The sequence below is a fragment of the Pygocentrus nattereri genome, chromosome 17 (genome assembly GCF_015220715.1).
Source record: "Pygocentrus nattereri isolate fPygNat1 chromosome 17, fPygNat1.pri, whole genome shotgun sequence".
Classification (NCBI taxonomy): Eukaryota; Metazoa; Chordata; class Actinopteri; order Characiformes; family Serrasalmidae; genus Pygocentrus; species Pygocentrus nattereri.
The window spans coordinates 12,400,967-12,424,850 of record NC_051227.1 but is presented as its reverse complement, the minus strand read 5'-3'; the positions used below and the strand labels follow the sequence as shown (position 1 = coordinate 12,424,850).

Below are 23,884 nucleotides of genomic sequence, written 5' to 3'. Positions count from 1 at the left end.
TATCGCTTTAATTCTGTCCCTGGTGACTCCCTGGTCTCACAGCCCTGGATCGGAGTGGTGGGGGTTGGGGGGAGTAAATGGAGTGTGCTCTAGTTCTGCGGCTCTCTGGATTCTCCCTGTGTTTACTGAACCGAAATAACTCAGACGGGCAGAGAGACCACCAGAGCGTCACACTGCCTCTCACAGCCTGCTTTTTCTGCTGTCTTAGCCACGCTGTTCTACTATTGGTGGATTTGTAGCCGTGCTGTTGTCCCATTGGTAGATTTGTAGCAGTGCTGTTGTCCCATTGGTAGATTTGTAGCCGTGCTGTTGTCCCATTGGTGGATTTGTAGCCGTGCTGTTGTCCCATTGGTGGATTTGTAGCCGTGCTGTTGTCCCATTGGTGGATTTGTAGCCGTGCTGTTGTCCCATTGGTGGATTTGTAGCCGTGCTGTTGTCCCATTGGTGGATTTGTAGCCGTGCTGTTGTCCCATTGGTGGATTTGTAGCCGTGCTGTTGTCCCATTGGTAGATTTGTAGCCGTGCTGTTGTCCCATTGGTGGATTTGTAGCCGTGCTGTTGTCCCATTGGTGGATTTGTAGCCGTGCTGTTGTCCCATTGGTGGATTTGTAGCCGTGCTGTTGTCCCATTGGTGGATTTGTAGCCGTGCTGTTGTCCCATTGGTGGATTTGTAGCCGTGCTGTTGTCCCACTGGTGGATTTGTAGTCTTGCTGTTCTCTTATTGTTGGATTTGTCACCGTGCTGTTCTCCCATTGGTGGATTTATCGCCGTGCTGTTCTCCCATTGGTGGATTTATCGCCGTGCTGTTCTCCCATTGGTGGGTTTTATAGCAGCTCTGTTCTCTGATTGGTATATTTTTATTAGTGATGTTCATCTATTGGATTTTTACCCCTATAGTTTTCCCATTGATGGGTTCTAAGCGGTGCTGTTTTCCCAGTAGTGAACTTTTGATTGTGTCATTTTGTTTACAGCAGGAAATATCAGTGTTTTGTTATGGTTTGCATGAAATAATAAATTAATGGGTTTTTCAACCAACACAAAATGAGATTTTACTGTCACTGGGGCTGTTACCACGGCAACTCAGTTAACGCCAGGCACGGCCTGCTATGAAAAAAAGATCCGGAAGTAAGAATTGGACAAAAGTAGTGCGGCACAGCGGAGCGTGAAGGGAACGCTGTGACAGAGAGAACGGCGCTATGACCAGCATGAAGGCAGAGCTGTTCTGCTCCAGCGCGTTTCTGATTTAATAAACAGAATATAAAGCTGTTCTCTGAGAATCCTCTGAGAACCGTGTCTCAGATGTTCTTCAGACAGGCTTCTCTGTATGTTCAGAGAGATGTGAGCGGCAGCCTCCGCTGATCTGGGCTCAGTGCAGCTCAGGCAGCGTTTGCCCTGAGCGCAGAGGTTTGGTGTTAAAGCCACAGTCATATTTACATTTAGACTACATTAACACTCCCAGCCGATCAGACAAGACATGTCTGGTGTCTGAAGTTTGCATCACAATGGACTTATGAAGCTAATATAGCCAACAATTAAGGGGAGAATATGGGCAACAGTTAACATTGTGCTGATCACTAACTGGCATGGACAAAGTTCAGGCTTCGGTGAACAACAGTGGACTGAATTTTTCATTGACATTTTGTATTTTGTATCATTAAAAATAAGAAAACTAATTCAATTCCACTTAAAATGATGCAGTTCTAATGTCAACAAAAACAAAATGCTGTTTTCAGGTCAATCTGGATGGACGATGGGCCTGTCTGCACGAAACACACTGTCTGGCATTGTTCACAGCGCAAGACATTTGGGATTTGGGTGGTCCTGTGGGCTGCAGGACAGTTCATACTGACAGTTCATCTAGAAAACTAAACTTAATCTTGACATTAAAATCTAAAGGCAAAAAACCCTGAATAATTAAAGAGTTACGATGTAAACAGAGCAGTTCAGAGCAGTTTGGTGTGAAACGCTCTGTTCTAGATAAACTTACAGAGTCAGAGCTGTTCAGAGTGGTGGTGGTAGGAACCAGACATCCCCCTCTAAAAGCTCCTCACAGAAAGTTCCTACATGAAATGGTTCTGAATTCACTGCCTGATGACTGAGAAGCTGTTTTATGATAGTTTAGAGAACTTCAACTCCATTCATGGTGGAGGGAGACATGCAGGGCGCTGTGCAGCAAAGAAAACTACTGTGTTTCCTATCACTGTGTAAAAGAAGCCTGAACTGTTGGATGCACTGCAGTAGTTACTGAGACGCAAAGAACACAAATTACGCTGCAATGGAAACGCTTATGATTAATCTGTCTATTAGAGGAACAAGGCCACTGAAGTGTGAACTATGTTCATATAGGCAGTCTGTGACACAAACTGAATGAGAATCAGATTTGATTAAATCACTTTTCTTTACAAATTAAAATAAATGGACTGCAAAAAATGATATTTTAGCAAGTAAAATCGTCCTAAATGTAGTGAATAAATCTAATATCTCTCATTATGAGGCTGCTGTAAGAATATTATGAGATTATTCCACCTGTTTCTGTACATTTTTACTAGTTTTAAGTGATTTTATCTGGTGAAAGTGTCTGATTCCACTGGCAGATTAGTTCACGTGTTTGGAGAAATAATGAAGATAATTTTGCTCATTTTGAGAAATAATGATTAAAACTAGTAACATGGTCTGCCAAAGAAATCAGACACTTTTATAAGATAAAACTGCTTAAAAACAAGTAAAAATGTCTAGAAATAAGTTCAATAATCTCACAATGTTCTTACAGCAGCCTCATAATGAGAGATATTAGATATACTGACTACATTTAAGATGTTTACACTCACTAAGATATCATTTTTTTGCAGTGAACGGCAGCAGCAGAGTAAAATCATAATACTGAATGAGAAGAGTGGACAGGAAGGCAGGCACAGACCATTTACGCACTGACCTGATTAAACACTCTCAGTTCCTTCATTGCTAAACCGCTGCTGGAGAGAGTAGCGTTAGCTCTCTGCTAATGACACAACACCTTCCGATTGCATTCTTACTTCCCCTGTGTCTAGAACTCTCCACCCACACAGGCTGCGAGAGACATGCGCCGGAATTTTGATCGCTGAGCATTTTCAGGCAACATCACCCAAAAACAGCCAAAAGGGAAAAGTTTAGCTTTTTTTTTTAATGTAGGCCGGATTGAAATCTTATTACATATTTTTAACAGTAATAAACACGTTTATCAGTGATTATAAATGCTGTTTGTTTCACACTCCTGTGCTGGTCAGCACAGACCAAAGCTCACACAGTTTGAGGGGTCCAGAGCACAGCCCACCCTACAAGCTGTAAGTAAACGTAATGGCAATATCCCTGGAAGACGAGCCTTTGCTGAGTTTAGACTGAGCTCTCTCGGAATTCTCAGTATTCTCATTCTCAGAATCATCAGATTCATCCGCTCATGAACGGGGGCTCGAAGCACACCCCATGCTACAGAACGTTCTTCCGCACGTCGGGGGGGAAATTACACATGTCCACCAGAGGGGTCTCCAAATCCCCAACACTTACATACTGCAGCTTTAATAAATCATTTGAATGCAGATCGACAGTGAACATCGACCGTGTGGATCTATTTCGAGGTGTCTGAGAAAACATTAGACGCAGGCTTTATAATATCTGATCATGTGGAGCATCAGAAGGAGATAAAACACCCAGCACGTCATCCATGCACTGTCATCCTGCACTTTAAAACCATAACTGATGTCCTGAGCAGCCTTAAAACTGATCTCTCCTCCAACCTTCTGCTCTGTAGTCAAGGCTGTGGACACAGTGGATCCTCACAGTGAGGCAAAGCATCCTCAACTGATTCGCTTTCAGACTCGAGTCAAAGCTGACCTTCCAGAACGTGTGGTCGGCTCTTTTTCGGTGGAGCGGAAATGACCGACGCTGCGTCTCTGACTCTATTTCTGGTGGATTCAGATTAAAGAGGCAGAAGGGTTCCTTTACCTCAGAGGCCAAACCTCTGTACTTTCAACAGGAGTCCATGTGAAGAGCTTTTAATCCCAGAGATGTCGGAGCTCTTCTACCGGTCCACTCATCAGGAGACCCTCACACAGTGTGAAGGACAGCTGCTGAGCTCAGATGATGTACACTCTTCAAAAGGAGGGTTCTTCAAGGGTTCTTTAGTAAAGCAAACGGTTCTATATACAACCACCAACACTCAAAATAACTCTTTGCATGATTCAAGGGTTCTTTGCATGAAAAAGGGTTCTGCTACTGTTACAAGCTTATATCATAACACTAGCAGAACCCTAACTTGGTGCTATATAGAACCCTTTTCAAAAAGGTTCTCTAGAGAACCATCTACAGCATATTCTCCATCCACTTGAAGAACAATTTTACCATGCAAAGGGTTCTTTGAGTAGTCATGGTTCTACAAAGAATCATTTTCTTTTCTTTATTTCAATTTTTATTTAAAATGGAGAGACTTATAGCTTAGAACCGATAGGGTTCTGCTATTGTTACAAGCTTGCATCATTATAATAGCAGAACCCTATATAGTTGTTTTTGTGCTATATGGAACCCTTTCTAAAAATGTTCTATACAGAACCATGTACAGCACATTGTCTGTTCATTTGAAGAGCTCTGTCATACCACAAAGTGTTCTTTGAGTTTTCAAGGTTCTATAGAGAACCATTTTCTTATCATATCCATCCATAGCCATCTTTTTTAATAGCGTATGAACTAAAACATTTAAAAATGAAGATAAAGACTATATATATATAAACAGTGGAGGACTACAATTTAACATCGTGATACTGTAAGAAAGTTTCATGATGCACAATATTTATTTTTGAGAAATTTGATCCATTGGAACAAAGAAAAAGAACCAGTAGTGCAACATTTTAAAAACACTACATTACAAAAATACTACAATAATACTGTATTACAGAAAATGGTAAACGCAGTGATTTTTATTGAATACTTGGCTGTAAATCCAGTGAAACAGGACCCAGTTTTCTCTCTTTATAACGAAACATGCAGTGTCGGTGTTGGTCGTGTACTGACGATATACACAATATGTTCAGAAAGCATATTATATTGTACTGTGACATCATTTATCACGATACTGATAAATATACTGTCATATCGCCCAGCCCTGGCAGACACACACACACACACACACACACACACACACAGTAAACCTCTCTGTGCCAGCTGCACCTACAGAACCTATCACACTCCTAGCATCTCACGCTGAGAGAGATCTCACCTTTTCTCACGGTCACACACTGTGGCAGTGGAGTGTGTGTGTGTGTGTGTGTGTGTGTGTGCGTGTGCGCATGTGTGTGTGTGTGCGCGTGCATGTGTGTGTGTGTGTGTGTGTGCGCGTGCGTGTGCATGTGTGTGTGTGTGTGTGTGTGTGACACAAGTGATCATCATTATTTTACATGTGCATTTATTTTAATGGCTGTTATTGTTGTTTTCAGGGTAAAATGCTGTGTCAATAGTTGAATTAATGAGTTTGTGGAGTTACAGTAAAAAGCAGCATTTCAAAAAGAATTAAACGGCTAATTTGTCAGTCAGATGTCCTGATATTGTCTGAATCTATGCTTCTTGGCCACGTTGACGTGACTGTCAGAGGTCTGGCTTGTGAGCTGGATTGAAAAGTAAAAGTAAAATTTTAATGTTAAACATTTGGCAGGTGAGGTGTGTGTTATTTTCTGTGTGTGTGTGTGTGTGTGTGCGTGGTGTTATTTTCTCTGTGTGTGTGTGAATGGTGTTACTTTGTGTGTGTGTGTGTGTGTGAATGGTGTTACTTTGTGTGTGTGTGTGTGTGTGTGTGTGTGTGTGTGTGTGTGTGTGTGCGCATGTGTGTGTGTGCGCATGTGTGTGTGTGCGCATGTGTGTGTGTGTGTGTGTGTGTGAGAATGGTATTACTTTGTGTGTGTGTGTGTGTGTGTGTGTGTGTGTGTGTGCGCGCATGTGTGTGCATGTGTGTGTGTATGTGTGTGTACATGCGAATGGGGAAACAAATCACCCTCTGATAGGAGGGACGTACCGATGTGGGAACTGAGGGCCGCTACTGATCTACTGATGGTACTGATGACATTGATGTGTTTCTGAGATGTATGTGTATGTGCCGATATCTAGAACTGACATCTGTAAGCGCTGCCGTCATGTGTGGAAGTGTGAACACCGCTGGGTCAGAGTCCATGTCCTGTTGATCTTCTAAGTGTAAATATTTTGGCACGTCCTCTATGCAGCACATTAAACTCCGCAAATAAACAATAAATATTTGCAAAACCACATTTCAAAGGTGCGGATCAGCTCCAGGGAGATAAGTTGAGAACCCTGGGGCTGAACAGATCATCCCAGCACAGAGCGCACAATAAATAACAACGCAGAGCTTGAAATGTTTCAGATTTTAAACACATTGCATTGCAAGTTACCAGTGTAGAAGAAATAACAGTAACCGTTAAACTGTAAACGTCTCAATGGTGGTGCATTTACAGCATGTCGACGTTCCGGTGTGTTAAACTGAGGAAATAAACAGTAATTGTGTAGTAAAATGTGCAGAAGTGTGTCTCTGTATCTCATTTACACCCAACACTGACCACAGGGGCCAAACTCCAACACTGCTGTTTCTCATGAACCCATCTGCTGATGGCACTGTAGGCTGTATACACTGGGGTTAAACCCTGCGGCGCACGGCGTGGACGGGGCATGACGGCGGGTCATGCCAGTGTGTTTATGAATGATGAGGCTGCAGCGCTTCATTAAAGCATTTCTCCTCCACACGAGTCACAGATCTGCCTCTGGGTGACCTGATTCTCTGCTCGCTCACCCACAGCTTAGCCAAGCCGTCCATTCAGTGTTCAGTCAAGTGCTGTTTCACATGTGTCTGCATCTGACTGGTCAGGAGGCTGTCCCCGACTGGTCAGGAGACTGTCCCCTGACTGGTCAGGAGGCTGTCCCCGACTGGTCAGGAGGCTGTCCCCCGACTGGTCAGGAGGCTGTCCCCCGACTCATCCGAAGTCTGTCCCCGATTGATCTTAAGTCTGTCCCCGATTGATCTTAAGTCTGTCCCTGATTGGTCAAATGGCTGTCACTGATTGGTCAGAAACCTGTCTTTGATTGGTCAGACAGGTGTCCGTGATCGATCAGAAGAATGTCCCTGATTGGTCAAAAGGTCCCTGATTGGTCAGAAACCTGTCCCTGATTGTGATGGTGACATATCTCAGAAAAAGTGACCCAGACTCACTGCCATGAGACAGAAAATCTCTAAAGAAATATTATTTAAAAAAAAAACACTTAAAATTTCAAAAAACGATCACATCCCAGTTTATACAGTAACTACAAAGAGAAACACATGGTAAAGGCCCTTTAGAGCTCCTTTTGACCAATAAGAACCTTTTTAGGTGTGTCCACACCATTTCATCTCTTTATAGCCATCAGAACATGTTCTCCACCTCAGCCCACTCAGTTCCACCATCAACGTTTACAAATGCAGTTATTTAGGTTTCGTATTCAAGTTACTGGCTTATGCTTTTCTGTTAAAGGTATTTTATTATATTTTTATTTTTTATTACATTTGTAATATGTATTTTTATTGATAAGTCACTTAACCAGTGTAACACAACTGGGCCCAGTGAGGAAAGTAGGAATTCCCATCCCAACACAGTCCGGAACACTTTCTCAGCGGCTCACTGCAGTTCTCACGAGCGTCTAATGAAAGCAGAACCCAAACAGACAGAAACAGACACTGAGAGTTCATTACACTAGCTAAAATCTACAAACAGCCCACATTCACACAGCCTTATCACACCTTCCATCACTCCACAGCGCCAGCGCCAGGGCAGAACATGCAGGAGGAACAAGGTGAAGGTCAAGGTGAGTCCAGCTATCTCCTCCACTGCCACAGACACAGCGCTGCTCCTCACGCAGACCAGCAGAGGCCTTGACTGAGTCTTCAGTGAGACTCCACACAGACACACTGCTTACAGTCCCACAGAGCAAAAACCTTTACAACGACGGTCCTTCACGGGTTCTTTAGTACAGAAAATGGTTCTAGATACAACCACAAACACTCAAATAACCCTTTGCATGCATAAATGTTTCTCTACACGGTAAAATCAGTGCTCAGATTGACGGAGAACGTGTGCTATTTGGTTCTATACAGAACTTTTTTAAAAACAGGTTCTACAGAGCACCAAGGGTTCTGCTATTGTTACGATAAAAGCTTGTTACAGAGGAAGAGCCTTTTTGGTGCTAAATGTGCTACACATAGTTCTATAAGAACCCTTTTTGGTGCTATATAGAACCTGTTTCAAAAGATTCTATATAGAACCATCTAGAACACATTCTCCATCAAACCAAAAACCTTTTAATCGTGCAAATGGTTCTATATAGAACCATTTTCTTTACTAAAGAACCCTCAGTAGAAACAAACTTCCACTCACTGGCCATTTTATTAGAAACAGCCACATTGTGCTTCCACTCACTGGCCACTTTATTAGAAACACTCACCTTGTGCTTCAACTAACTGGCCACTTTATTAGAAACACCCACCTTGTGCTTCCACTCACTGGCCATTTTATTAGAAACAGCCACATTGTGCTTCCACTCACTGGCCACTTTATTAGAAACACTCACCTTGTGCTTCAACTAACTGGCCACTTTATTAGAAACACTCACCTTGTGCTTCCACTAACTGGCCACTTTATTAGAAACAGCCACCTTGTGCTTCAATTAACTGGCCACTTTACTAACAACAGATGAGAGTCCAGGCAGCTCCTATCCAAACGATTTCTGAATACATGTTTGCTTCTTTAGTTTTAGCCCTGGAGCTATGAGGCTAACATAGCTAACATGTAATGAAAACTTATAGCCCAACAATTAGCACTGCACTAACTGCAGGCCTACATCATCACACACTGGGAGCTGTTCAGTGTCTCTAATAGTCTGGATTGTGTGGTTTCTGACTTTGTGCAACTCACTGTCATCTATAAAGACGGACTATCGCTTTAACGCTTCCCCAAACTCTGAAACGCCTGATGCAATGCAGGTTTTGTAACATCAAACTGAAACGCAGCATGCTTAGCAAGCGAGAGCAGCTTAACATAGGCTTTATATGTAATGTGTCATCATGAGGCTGCTGTAGGAAAATTTATTAAATTATTCAGTCGATTTCTAGATCTTTCTGCCTACTTTCAGTCATGTTCGTACCTGTAAGTGCAAGGGACTCTCGCTACAAACGTATAAAAATAGGATAAATAATGCTATGATGTTCTTCCAATAGACTCAAAACTGAGAAATATTAGATACAATGTCGGCATTAATAATATTTCACTTGCCAAGACATCATGCTTTGCAGTACAGCACAGCCATCATGTACACAATAAGAGAAACACTCAAATGCATGTACCAAAAACACTCAGACTGCTGCAATCTGTCCGTCCGCAGCTCTGTCCGTCTGGCCTTCCTAACACATTCCACATTCCCACCTCCATCCTCTTAGTCCATTAGGGCTAAAGCTTAGAGGCAGACTGCCAGCACTAACACTGAAGGACACCAGCAACACTAGATGAAAGCCAAGACAGGCCAGTGCACTATAAAACTATTATTAGAAACACCCACCTTGTGCTTCCACTCACTGGCCACTTTATTAGAAACACCCACCTTGTGCTTCCACTCACTGGCCACTTTATTAGAAACACCCACCTTGTGCCTCCACTCACTGGCCACTTTATTAGAAACACTCACCTTGTGCTTCTACTAGTGGGCCGCTTTATTAGAAACACCCACCTTGTGCTTCTACTAGTTGGCCGCTTTATTAGAAACACCCACCTTGTGCTTCTACTAGTTGGCCGCTTTATTAGAAACACCCACCTTGTGCTTCTACTAGTTGGCCACTTTATTAGAAACACCTACCTAGTGCTTCCCCAAGCTGGCCATTTTATTAGAAACACCCTGTGCATCCACTAAATGACCATTTCATTAGTAACACCTAGGTTGTGCTTCCACTCACTAGCCACTTTATTAGAAACACCTACCTTGTGCTTCCACTGGTTGGCCACTTTATTAGAAACAACCTGTGCAACCACTAAATGACCACAAATGACCTTGTGCTTCTACTATATAGGTGTATATGAAGTCCATCTATAGGTACAGTTCATAGCTGCAACACATTATGTTGCCACACAGTTTACTAGGCTGATTAGGTTCAGAGTGGTCCATCACCCAAAAGCATCCATCCGAAATGCAAGAGAGACTGACCACTGATGCAGGGCCTGACCACTGATGCAGGGCCGGAGGACACAACCTGCATCAACAGATGGGCTTCAATCTGGGGAAGCTACAAGGCAGGGGTTTCTGATAAAGTGGCCGGGGAGTGTGCAACCTACCAGAGCACATCTGAGACCTGACAGGCTACACAGTGATGGTGCAAAGCACAACCACACCGGCCTCCATTCAGAGAGCTAAACCAGACTGGAGAGCCTCAGTGAAAACCCCAATAATCTCCGAATCAAGTGTCCATTCAGCTCAGAAACGCACTGAAACCATCCAACCTCGACGGCACAACGGCTCATGTCCAGCATCATGTGACATGTGAACACCTGAGTGTGGCTGCGGCTCACATTCCAGCAGACACACAAGGTCAGAGGAGGAAAGTTGCACAGATTACACAAATTAAATCTGCACAGCAGAAATCAGGACTAAGTGTCAGCGCCTTCACAGCTCCATCTGACACGGGCAGCAGGGCTGCGTGCCTTACGCGCCAGGGTGACATTATAGGCTTAACAGGACCTTAAAGCCCTTAAAATCCTTATAAAATCACTATAAACTCACCCTCAGAGCCAAAAGGTCGATTTCGTCCAGACTTCGCGCTGGAGAATCGCTCGCCATGTCGACTCAGTGGAAACGTCTTTATTTCTTGGTGTCTCGGGTTAAACTGCGCGCCTCTGGCTCCGTCTCAGCGATGGAGAGGCTGCTACTCCGCCGCGGTGTGCGTGCTCGTGCGTGCTCCTGCGTGCCGGGCTGTGAGAGGTGACGCTCGGCTCGCTCTGCTCAGATTCTCCGCTAACTGACTGACTCGAGCGGAGTTAACTGTTCCTCTTCAGGAGAGGCAGGCCACGCCCACCAGCGCCGTGATTGGCTGGCTCTCCGCCCCGTTGTGAATATTTAGAATCTCAGCGCAGCATGCAAATCAGCAGTGTGCATATGTAGCCAATCCTAGCGCGATATGCAAATATGCTGGCCCTGAAGCGGGGCGCCAGTAGAAAGGCTGAATGGCGTATTTTCATTCTGATAAAAATAAACTTATTTTATTAAATAAATTAGAAATATGAGGAGCATAGAAGCTCCTCACCTATTGGCTCTTCAGTTTGAGGGGCGTATCTATTAACAACATGAACGTCTCATAATTAAGTTGGATATCATTGCTCCAAACAATAAAGGGAACACTTAAACAACACAATATATCCATCCATCCATCCATCCATTTTCTAAGCCGCTTCTCCTCCAAGTAAATCAAACTTCTGTGAAGTCAAACTGTCCACTTAGGAAGCAACACTGATTAACAATCAATTTCATAGCTGTTGTGCAAATGGAACAGACAACAGGTGGAAATTATTGGCAATTTGCAAGACACACTCAATAAAGGAGTGGTTCTGCAGGTGGGGACCACAGACCACTTCTCAGTACCTTTCTGCTTTCTGGCTGATGTTCTGGTCACTTTTGAATGTTGGTGGTGCTTCACACTCGTGGTAGCATGAGACGGACTCTACAACCCACACAAGTGGCTCAGGTAGTGCAGCTCATCCAGGATGGCACATCAATGCGAGCTGTGGCAAGAAGGTTTGCTGCGTCTGTCAGCGTAGTGTCCAGAGGCTGGAGGCGCTACCAGGAGACAGGCCAGTGCACCAGGAGACGTGGAGGAGGCCGTAGGAGGGCAACAACCCAGCAGCAGGACCACTACCTCCACCTTTGTGCAAGGAGGAACAGGAGGAGCACTGCCAGAGCCCTGCAAAATGACCTCCAGCAGGCCACAAATGTGCATGTGTCTGCACAAACAGTTAGAAACCGACTCCATGAGGATGGTATGAGGGCCCAACGTCCACAGATGGGGGTTGTGCTCACAGCCCAACACCGTGCAGAACGCTTGGCATTTGCCCGAGAACACCAGGATTGGCAAATTCACCACTGGCGCCCTGTGCTCTTCACAGATGAAAGCAGGTTCACACTGAGCACATGTAACAGACGTGACAGTCTGGAGATGCCGTGGAGAGCGATCTGCTGCCTGCAACATCCTTCAGCATGACCGGTTTGGCAGTGGTGCAGTGATGGTGTGGGGTGGCATTTCTTTGGAGGGTCGCACAGCCCTCCATGTGCTCGCCAGAGGTAGCCTGACTGCCATTAGGTACCGAGATGAGATCCTCAGACCCCTTGTGAGACCATATGCAGGTGCGGTTGGCCCTGGGTTCCTCCTAATGCAGGACAATGCTAGACCTCATGTGGCTGGAGTGTGTCAGCAGTTCCTGCAAGATGAAGGCATTGAAGCTATGGACTGGCCCGCCAGTTCCCCAGACCTGAATCCGATTGAGCACATCTGGGACATCATGTCTCGCTCCATCCACCAACACCATGTTGCACCACAGACTGTCCAGGAGTTGGCAGATGCTTTAGTCCAGGTCTAGGAGGAGATCCCTCAGGAGACCATCCGCCACCTCATCAGGAGCATGCCCAGGTGTTGTAGGGAGGTCATACAGGCACGTGGAGGCCACACACACAATACTGAGCCTCATTCTGACTTGTTTTAAGGACATTACATCAAAGTTGGATCAGCCTGTCGTGTGTTTTTCCACTTTAATTTTGTGTGTGACTCCAAATCCAGGCCTCCATTGGTTAATAAATTTAATTTCCATTGATGATTTTTGTGTGATTTTGTTGTCAGCACATTCAACTTTATACAGAACAAAGTATTCAATGAGAATTTCATTCATTCAGATCTAGGATGTTATTTGAGTGTTCCCTTTATTTTTTTGAGCAGTGTAATTTAGCTATATATAAATCTTATGTAAAAAAAAAAACAGACAATATTTTAGAATTAAAATAATAAAATAAAAAATGGATTTTGAATCAGTTTTCTTGATTTTTTTTTTTTGTTTGTTTGAATATCTACTGTAGATCATTTAATTACAACAATATCTAATTTATTTATAATGGTATCTAATGCAATTTTTAAAAATGCTTATTTATTTATTTAGGAATTGAGGAATGTAGGATAGAGGCAGAAGCCCTGATTTAGGGAAAAATAAAAGGTTTGTACACAGTGCAGTAGATAATTCCATATCAGCCAATAAAGAAAGCTAACAAGCAAAAGATCCCAGAATGACCATGAAATTACAAACGTCCACACCAGATGCCTGTGAACTGTTCTACCCCTTTGATATAGATTTTTGGTGTGCCCCAAGGAACAATATTAGGCCCCATTAAATTCCCCATAATGTTCATACCTTCGTGCATGTCACAGTTCTTTTCAACAGGTCACTTCATCATTTGCTGACATCACAACAGAATGCGTTTGTTTTTCATCACTTGGACGGAGGCAAATGGTCAAGAATCTTAAAGTCTCAAAACACTTGTATCATTTAACAGGTTGTACTGATCGCTTATTTATTTACTCAAGGAGGTTTGCTGGGATGAATCATCGTCTACACTGGCATAGTTTTTGTTTATCGTTCCTATTCCAGTTTAGCGGAGGCCCTGAAGACCCAGAAATAGTCCCAGCCAGACTGGAATCCAAATAAACCAGCCCTTTTTTGTCCACAGTGGCCTACAGTCCGATAATAAGTCCTCAGACAGCAATCAGAGATCGACACCTATGAAGATGAAGAGTTTTCTTCATGGCAGACATACCTTATTTATTTATTTATTTATTCAACATTACACAATAAAAAAAATGGGACAAACCCTGTGAATGTTGTCTCAATGATGCGAAAAGTCAATAAAATGATTGTATTTTTTTTAGAAATACTACCTCTTAATATCATTCAGTTCAATACAAAAGCGCATTTGCTGAAGAAGCTGCAGAGTGATTGTTACCATTGTGTTTCAGGTGGTTGCTAAGTTGCTGATAAGTGGCCCCACATGATTGTTGCTGATGGGATTGTATCAACATGACATAAGTTGGACGCACAAACTTTTGCACCCCATTCTTTCCTATTTAACAACAACTGTACAAAAATCATACACGATCCAAAAAAAGCTGTAGACATTGTTCCCAATCAGACAGAAAATTCCAGAGTTGTAATGGTGTCAGTATCTCGAAAACTCCGGGATGAGTTAGCAGATCCAAAAAAATTAGTAATAATAAGTATATGAAAAATATTAAGTACGTACCATTGGATAGTGATAACATGCCCAGTCACTGGACATTCTGACTTAGAGTATATTCTACTATAATAATAACAGTAACAAGCATAAAATAACCAAAAATGTCTGTTAAATAAAGGGGATCATTTTTTATTGTGCATTTAAATACTATTTCTGTACATTAACCAGAGTAGTGTGGGGTATATGATATGTGTGGTTTATTTACATGAATTTCATCTTTTTTTTCTGTACAAAAACGGTACTGACCATTTCACAATGCAGACAGTGAAAGTGTTTTAACAGAGGAGATTAAAATCAAACAGACTGAGAACATGCAGGTGAAAGTACAACCATTCCTTCATAACAATCCTTTAAACACATTCTTTTTAACTGCTCTACTGTTCTACTGCTGTACTATTCCATGTACTGTCATCAGTGCGGGCGGCAACCGAACATTCTGCAACTAATTAATCTGATTAGCTGGAAATAAACAAAGAGCATGAAGGAATATATGAGTGTGAAAAGGCTGAGGGCAAATGCGTCCGTGTCTTCAAAGCCTGATCTCACTGTAGCTTCCCTCTGGCACTGTTTCTCTCACCAAACAGGTTTCAGAAGAATTCCCTAAGCTTATTTCACTGGAATACTGGCCGCGGTCCAGGAACCACAACATCACGTCCTTTATGAGCTGCTTCAGTAGAACATGCCTTCATTAAGTGGACACTTTCCAATCTCATGGAATATGAATATTCAGAGGTGAAGAACAGGGCAAGGCAATATTTAGTTTAGCAAAGATTAAATAGCTAAAACTGAAGCAACATGCAAACTTCAATTTCCAAACAGTTGGGGAAAGATCTGAAATGCAATACACACACACACACACACACACACACACACACACACACACACACACACACACACACACACACATATATATATATATATATATATATATATATATATATATATATATATATGTATATACAGTACTGTGCAAAAGCCTTAGGCACACATTTTCAAATTCTATTTATTTGTGTAGTTTGTGTTTATTTGCTGATAAAAGTGTTAATATTTGAATAAACAAAATGTATAGATTATTAATTAATAATGATTTTATATATATATATATATATACACGTAATAAATAGTGATTTTCTGTATGTTGGTGTGTTTCTTTATCCATTTTCAAGCCTCTCCTCGAGGAAGTCCAGTATTATATGTAGTTAAAAAGCAGCTCCTGGTTTGACCAATCAGTGCTTCAGTAAATTGAGCTCATGATGTAATTGATGATATTAACGAGTCTCTGTGGCGGCTGTGAAGGTGTCAAGGAAAAATATGGACCCAAGAAATTCTTGTTGCTTTTTATAGTTTTTATGTTTATTTGAATTATAAATACGACTTTATTCTAATGTATATTGTGATAAACTCACTGCTGAGGTAAACTGTTTAAAAACTTGCTTAGATGCCTAAAACTTTCACACAGTAGTATATATATATATATACAAACCAACTTTGACTTACAATTGAACTAAAACAGTATAAAGACAAGCTATGCAATGTTTTACCTCATCACTACTGTTTTTAGTAAACAGACGCTCATTTTGAAACTGATGCCTTCCAAAAAAGTTGGTACAGGAGCAACTTTAGACTAGGAATGTTGTTAGAAAATACTGCTAATGTTCTGAAACAGGTGATGTAATGAGGATAAAAGTAATGGCTACAAAAAGATCATCCAAGAAAGGCCGAGTGCTTCATAAGCGAGGTCGAGACTGACCACTTCGCCAAAAATGGATCAGCAGGAAGTCCAACAGTTTAAAACCACTGGGCCTCATTTTCCAGTTGTCATGACTCAATTCGGCTCTGAGGTCTCTCTGGACTCCATCTCCCAGAACCCCCTGGAGAATCACATGACTCCTGCCTTGCTCTCAGGCTCCAATCAGCGCTCCAGCTCTCCAGAGTGCTGCTCATGTCCACCTGCAGCTCACTGATTAGTTTAGTATAAAGCCTGGGCTTGTAGGCCTGGTTCTTTGTGAGGTATTGCTTCTGTCTGTAGAGCTGCTGAGCTTTCTTATCCGTTTTGTTATTCTGGTTCTGATGTCTTGCCCTGTTTTTGACTTTCCTTTTAGCCTGACCCTTTTTTGGATTGTTTGCCTTTGTTTGTGCTTCCTTGTTTTTAGGCTTTTTGGATCTGACCTATGCCTGTTTTGGATTGTGGTTTCATCAGTAAAGCCTCTGATTCTGCTTCTACCCACGAGTGTCTGCGTCATTCCGTCTTGTTACAATAGTATCTTCCTAGATTTGTTCTTAAGTGTGTTTCATCTAATGGGCCAGAACTAAATCTGTAAGAGCTGATTTAATTGCGTACCACTCCAACATTGTTCCTGGGTTAGTTTTGTTTATCATTATGACAGACAGACAGACAGATATACACACACTCACACGCACAGACAGACACTTACTTTATTGATACCGAAGGAAATGTAGTCAGGGAGACAATGTCAGAGTAGAATAATAACCACTGTTGGGGAAGCCGTGTATGTGGATCATGTATAATGTATGTTGTTATAATTTATGCATAATAGTCTTTTTGAGTTAATGTGAAGGTGAAGTGACTAACATCAGAAGAAATTTCTTCTTAAGAATGGTTGGCGAATGAGGCCCAGCATTCCTCAGCGAGCGACTGCAAGGATTTTAGAGAAGTCATGCACCACAAAATATCAAATAATTCAGGACAATCTTTGTCCATAAATGGCAAAGACAGAAAAACACAACTGACCACCTGTTACGTTTGACCACTCAAAGCGGCACTGAGTAAAAACTAGCAAATTTCTGTGTTGGAGGTCACAAGCATCCACAAATGCAGGTTAAGACCATGCTCTGCACAGAGGAAGCCCATTGAGAAACATTGCCAGCTTTTCTGGGCTTGAGCTCATCTGAAATGGGCCGATGCTTGCTGGAAATGTGTATTGTGGTCTGGTGGGTCCACGTTTCAGATCCAAAGCAGAAAAAAAAACATCCAGCATATGTTTATGTTACCAGCATAAAGTTCGAAATCCTGTGTCTGTGCTGGTGCGTGTAGCTGTGGGGGGGGTATTAGGGGGTAACCTGCACCTCAAGTCAAGAGTCAAGCCAAGAGGCTTTTATTGTCATTCCATCTATGTACAAGTACACAGTGGAGTCGAAATTACATTCCTCCAGGAACAACATGGTGCAACAAGGAACAGAATATGCAGTACAAAGTGCAACATATAAAAGATAAGTGTGTAAAATAATTAAACTAGAAACAATATAATAATAAAATTAAACAGGCATTAGACACAGTAAACAGAGAGGACAGTGCAGCACAGACACAGCACTCATCTCTGAGCATGAGGTAGGGGTGTGAAATAAGGTGCAGAGATATTTAACATGCTGTGATCTGTGAATTACATAGTCAGATAACATACATAAACACAGCAGGTGCTGGGGCAGGATAAACACAGTACTCGAGTAAACAAAGTGTAAACAATGTACAAGCAGCATGGTCCTGCGAAAACACCTGCGAAAGCACCATTAACACTGAACAGGGAGCAACATATGCTGCCTTTTAGATGCCGTCTCTTTCAGGGACGTTGATGCTGATTTTATTATTCTTAAACTCAAAATACATTAAAGCTTTTGTATGAAGGAAAATAAAATCCACTTTCAAAACTGGATCCGTTCGTGTTTTCAGTGCCCAAATGATTAATAAGTGCTATTAAAGGGAGGGTGATGTTACACATTGTTATGTAGAGGATGGAAATATACAGGAACTTTTATCTTGAAACTTTCCTAATATTGTGTGATTTTGGCCAGTAGAGTCCTTGGCCAATGAGGGCCTTGTGTGGGCGGGGCTGAGAGAGAAGCGCAGAGTGAGGGGAGAGAGCAGAAAAAACAGGGTGCTCGGACATTTTGAGCTCGAATAAGCTCCATCTATTTCTCCTAAAATCCTAAAACCTCGGACTCTGAACACAATTGAGAGTGTTTTCTGAAAGTTTGTGGATGTTACGTTCTGTGTTTTGTAGGTCTGTTTGTTTTGTTTCTGGTCTGTTTCAGGTCAGGTGTTGTGGTAGTGATTGGCTGCTCTGCTGAGTTGGTTGCTTGTTGCTCCGCCCAGTTGTGCAGTTTCTATTGGCTGGATCTGATGGCGGGAAAATTCAAAAGGGCCCTTTGTCTTGCAGTCGGTGAGCTGCACATATTCTTTTTCCTGTTGAGCCGACATGTGCTGCTCCAGTGGATGCCCACCGGATGCCCACCGGATGCCCACCGGATGCCCACCGGATGCCCACCGGATGCCCACCGGATGCCCACCGGATGCCCACCGGATGCCCACCGGATGCCCACCGGATGCCCACCGGATGCCCACCAGCACAGACCAAATTTCTTATGTTGTTTGATGTTTAGTAGCAGGATTATTAGGGGTGACCTGCCTTTTTTTTGTTGGGACTTTTGCCTCTGTTTTTGGAAAAGAGTAGGCAGGGTAGTTTCTTTGTGACTTATTTTCTTTTGGTTTGGTTTTCAGGGCAAGTTAAACATCTCTTTTCTTTTAGGTGATTTGTTTGTTGTTTTGGCCTGGGGTCATCCTGAAGCTTTTAAAATCCTGTTATTTTTGGTCATTTGTTCCAGAAATTGGTGAATCTTGAGAACTGTTAAGAATAATAAAACAATCTGCTCTACTTAGTTTTTTGTATTGTTTGTTTGGTCTGAGGCTGAGTGGGCACTCACTCAAACCTTTTGTGTGTCCTACCCCTAGAGGACGTAACAAAATGGGGGCTTGTCTGTCTGTTTTCGCTTTTCTCCTTTGTGGTTTGGGTCCCTTGCTGGTAGGTGTGTTTTTGATTTTTTTTTTTCTGATTGGCAGTTTTTCTTGTGGTGTGGGGGGTAGTGTTTGTATGGAATGATGGAGTTTAGTATTGAGGCATTTCGGCAAAATCCTTCTTTACAAGCTTTGGCTAGTTGTCGTAGGACTGATTTATTGCTGATTGCAGATTTTTACGAGATTTCTGTGTCCAAATCAGCTGCTAAGCAGGTAATGATGGAGGTGCTGCAGGAGGGGTTAATTGCTGCTGGTATTATACCTACTGAAGTTGTTAGTTAGAGACAGGGTTGGAGACAGCTGCTCTTAATCCAGGTAAGCTTTCTGCTCCTGTTTCACATCCCCTTGTAGGTTTAAGTAATGAAGATCTTAGCTTAGCTATTCATTTGAAAGAGCTTGATCTGCAAGTTAAGTCCAGGAACATGAAACCCAGCGTGTTAGGCAGTACGAGTTAGAACGTGGGGTTAGGCGTGGCGCTGGGGTTGCGTCTCCTGCTCCCGATGCTGCTTTGTCTCCACATGTGCCAGCTCCTGTAGTTTCGCCGGATGCTTCTGCTGCCTCACCTGTGTTGCCTTCAGCGGAGAATCCTAGGGATTTTGATATTAGTAGGCAGATTCGTTTAGTACCCATATTCAGGGAAACTGAAGTGGATTCATATTTTGGTGCTTTTGAGTGCATAGCTAGAGCTTTGAATTGGCCAAGGGAGGTTTGGCCACTGTTGCTGCAGTGCAGACTGATTGGGAAGGCTCAGGAAGTCTGTTCTGCATTGTCTCTTGAGGATAGTCTTAATTACGATGTGTTAAAGTGCGGTGTTGAGGGCGTATGAGTTGGTGCCTGAGGCCTATCGTCAGATTTCGTTCGCATTTAAAAACTGCCAATCAGACATTGAGTTTGCTCGTGAAAAAACAAACCTTTTTGATAAGTGGATTCAGTCCAGCAAGGTGACAAATTTTGAGCATTGTTTGCTGTTCGTGAGACACCTCAAGAGTCTCTAGGTTTTAGTGCTGCAGACTTGGTGTTTGCACATACAGTTCGAGGCCCACTTAAGTTGTTGCAAGAGCAGTGGGCTTCCGATGGTGATAACGCCACTTCACATGGTAACTTACTGGATTATGTCAGTTCATTCCGTGAGCGCTTGCATCATGTGTGCGAGTTGGCTCGTGCCTCCTTGACTTCTGTTCAGACAAAAATGAAAACGCTTTTTGATAACAAAGCAGTTTCTCGTTCATTCCAACAAGGTGATAAGGTGCTTTCTTTGTTGCCTGTTTCTGGCTCTGCTTTAGTAGCTCGTTTTTCTGGCCCTTATGAAGTTCGTGGTAAACTCAGTGAGTCTGACTGTCATCAGCACCCCTGACAGAAAACGTAAGACTAGAGTGTGCCATATTAATATGCTCAAGCCTTATGTTAGTAGGGTGGAGGACATCCCAGAGTCAAAACCCACTGTCACCCCTCTTGCTACACTCTGTGTTGTCATCTACAGATGGTTCAGACGTTGATGAGGATGGTCTAGGCATGCGTAGCATTCCTGTGTCTGGTGCTCGTTTGCAAAATTCAGAGATTTTGGCAAATCTGGATTCACTTTTGTCTCATTTATCAGAAGATTTTCGTAGAGATATTATTGAGTTGATTCAGTTTTATCCTGCTTTATTTTCTGATATACCCTCACGCACTGATGTTTTGTCACATGATATAGATGTGGGACAAAGTGTTCCAATAAAGCAACATCCATATCGTGTACATCCTGTTAAACGACACCAAATGAGCAGAGAGGTTGATTACCTCCTTGATAATGGTTTGGCTGTTCCAAGTTGCAGTGCATGGAGTTCTCCTTGCCTTCTTGTGCCAAAGCCAGATGGCACTGTTCGATTTTGCACTGATTACCGGAAAGTCAATGCCGTCACAAAACCAGACTCATTTCCTCTACCTCGAATGGAGGATTGTGTTGACAAGGTGGGCTCTGCTTTATATGTGTCTAAGTTAGATCTGCTTAAGGGCTACTGGCAGGTGCCTTTGACCCCTCGTGCAGCTGAAGTGTCTGCCTTTGTTACACCGGACAGTTTTCTGCAGTATACTGTCATGGCATTTGGACTTCGAAATGCCCCAGCCACGTTCCAACGACTCATGAGTCAGGTGTTGATGGGAGTTTCTGACTGTGAGGTTTATTTAGATGATATCGTGGTTCATTCATCTAGCTGGTTTGAGCATTTAAAGACTCTTCATACCGTATTTAATAGACTGCATCAAGCGTCTTTGACTCTAAACCTTGCAAAGTGTGAGTTTGGCTACAGTTACTTACCTAGGAAGCAGGTTGGCCAAGGGCAAGTTTGTCCTGTTGCTGCAAAAGTGCAGGCTATTCTGGATTTTCCTGTGCCACGCACCAAGCAGGAATTCCTTGGGGTAGTGGGGTACTATCGTGGCTTCTGCAGAAATTTTTCGGATGTCGTTTTGCCCTTGACAAACTTACTTCGTTCCTCCAGTGAATTTGTATGGTCCACGTCCTGTCAAACCTCATTTGAATCGGTGAACATGTTGCTCTGTAATGCTCCTGTGCTTTCTGCTCCAGACTTCTCACATCCTTTCAAGTTGGAAGTGGATGCCAGTGCAACGGGTGCTGGTGCGGTCCTACTACAAGAGGATTCGAACGGTATTGACCATCCTGTGTGTTATTATTCAAAGAGGTTTGTAAAACATCAGCTTAATTATAGCACAATTGAGAAGGAAGCCCTGGCCTTACTGCTGGCATTACAGCATTTTGAGGTGTATGTGGGGTCTAGTCCATTGCCCCTTTTGGTGTGCACTGACCATAACCCGTTGGTTTTTCTTTCTCGGATGAGAAATTCAAATCAGCACATTATGAGATGGGCGTTAATTATTCAAGAGTATAACCTTGAAATTTGCTATAAAAAGGGTTCCGACAATGTTCTGGCAGATGCTCTTTCTCGAGTTTAATGTGTTATGTTTGAATCACATGGTATGTTGATTTTTGGTGGTGGGGGTGTTACGTTCTGTGTTTTGTAGGTCTGTTTGTTTTGTTTCTGGTCTGTTTCAGGTCAGGTGTTGTGGTAGTGATTGGCTGCTCTGCTGAGTTGGTTGCTTGTTGCTCCGCCCAGTTGTGCAGTTTCTATTGGCTGGATCTGATGGCGGGAAAATTCAAAAGGGCCCTTTGTCTTGCAGTCGGCGAGCTGCACAGATTCTTTTTCCTGTTGAGCCGACATGTGCTGCTCCAGTGGATGCCCACCAGCACAGACCAAATTTCTTATGATGTTTGATGTTTAGTAGCAGGATTCTTAGGGGTGACCTGCCTTTTTTTTGTTGGGACTTTTGCCTCTGTTTTTGGAAAAGAGTAGGCAGGGTAGTTTCTTTGTGACTTATTTTCTTTTGGTTTGGTTTTCAGGGCAAGTTAAACATCTCTTTTCTTTTAGGTGACTTGTTTGTTGGTTTGGCCTGGGGTCATCCTGAAGCTTTTAAAATCCTGTTATTTTTGGTCATTTGTTCCAGAAATTGGTGAATCTTGAGAACTGTTAAGAATAATAAAACAATCTGATCTACTTAGTTTTTTGTATTGTTTGTTTGGTCTGAGGCTGAGTGGGCACTCACTCAAACCTTTTGTGCGTCCTACCCCTAGAGAACGTAACAGTGGACCTGTCACCAGCTGGGGTGAGCAACTAGACTGCTATTACGGAAGAACCCCGTCTTTTCTGTGATGTGCAGAGCCGTGTGTCTGGACAGAGGAGGGAAGAAAATGGAGTGAGCAGCTTAACGTGTACTGTTTCCACACTGACGGGCTGTGTAGTGGAGCTGAGCTGCGGGTCGAGCAGGAGAAGGACTGTTGTGAGTTGAATTCTGCCGCCAGTGGCTGAGAGACTGATAGGGGAGAGTCACTGCCTGTGCGACTGAGCTCAGCTGCTCCTCTGCCCTCAGCTGTCTCCTCTGCATCAGACATCCTCTAGCCTCTGTCCCAGTAATACAGATTGGTAACTGGGCATTATACATTCCTGGGTTCAAGAGAGTCATTTACGTTCCCTGAAGGAGTGTTTTCTTATCGTGTAAGAGACGGAGTTATTACATTTGTTGAAAGAGAATAGTTTTTTTTTCTGTGTTGATTCAGTATAACATTGTGTTTTCAATAGTAAAAAAGGGGTATATAGACTGTTATTGTTTATTTTTTTGTATTACCTCATTGAAACGTCCTCTTATTTTCCTGAACTCAACAAATGATACTTGAACTGAAAAGGAAAGTTAATTGAAAGTAATTGATGATAAATTCACAATTGTTTCATCTTTAACAATCGCCTGTTCTGAATAAGTACTTACCTAGGGGTAGGGGCGTCTCTCCTTCCTTGCTAGATCTGGGGAGGGCGGGTCTAACACAACGCATTGGTGCACGTTCAGGTTGTGTTTTACACTTCAGGGTGCTACCGTGGTATTGATATTTCCTGAAGCCCACCTCGCCACATCTTATGCACTAACGTTAATTTTCTAATGCAGCAGGGTAGACACAAACATACTTGCTAAGGTGGGTAACGAGACTAAAATTATTGGGGGTGGGGACACAGATCCTGTCACTTTCTCGGTTATCCTAGGTAAGGTACTGGAAACTTATCCCCTACTAGGCGGGGCAAAAAAACCCCGCTTATAGTTAGACATGCTCCTGTAACTTTTTCTGGAACGCGTTGCAGGAATAAATTAACAAATATTGTCAAAA

General features: G+C 42.9%; 1 protein-coding gene across 4 annotated transcripts in view; it reads right to left on the bottom strand.

Annotated features, from left to right (window-relative positions):
* Nucleotides 1-11,048, bottom strand: part of tnika (TRAF2 and NCK interacting kinase a) — a 105,166-nt gene extending 94,118 nt beyond the window's left edge. For all 4 annotated transcript variants that reach the window (XM_037546624.1, XM_037546626.1, XM_037546627.1 and 1 more), the window contains exon 1: nucleotides 10,824-11,048. In XM_037546624.1, coding sequence (XP_037402521.1) covers nucleotides 10,824-10,880 — 57 coding nt within the window. In that variant the 5' untranslated portion in view covers nucleotides 10,881-11,048. The remainder of the gene's footprint in view (nucleotides 1-10,823) is intronic.
* Between the last annotated feature and the right edge of the window lie 12,836 nt (nucleotides 11,049-23,884).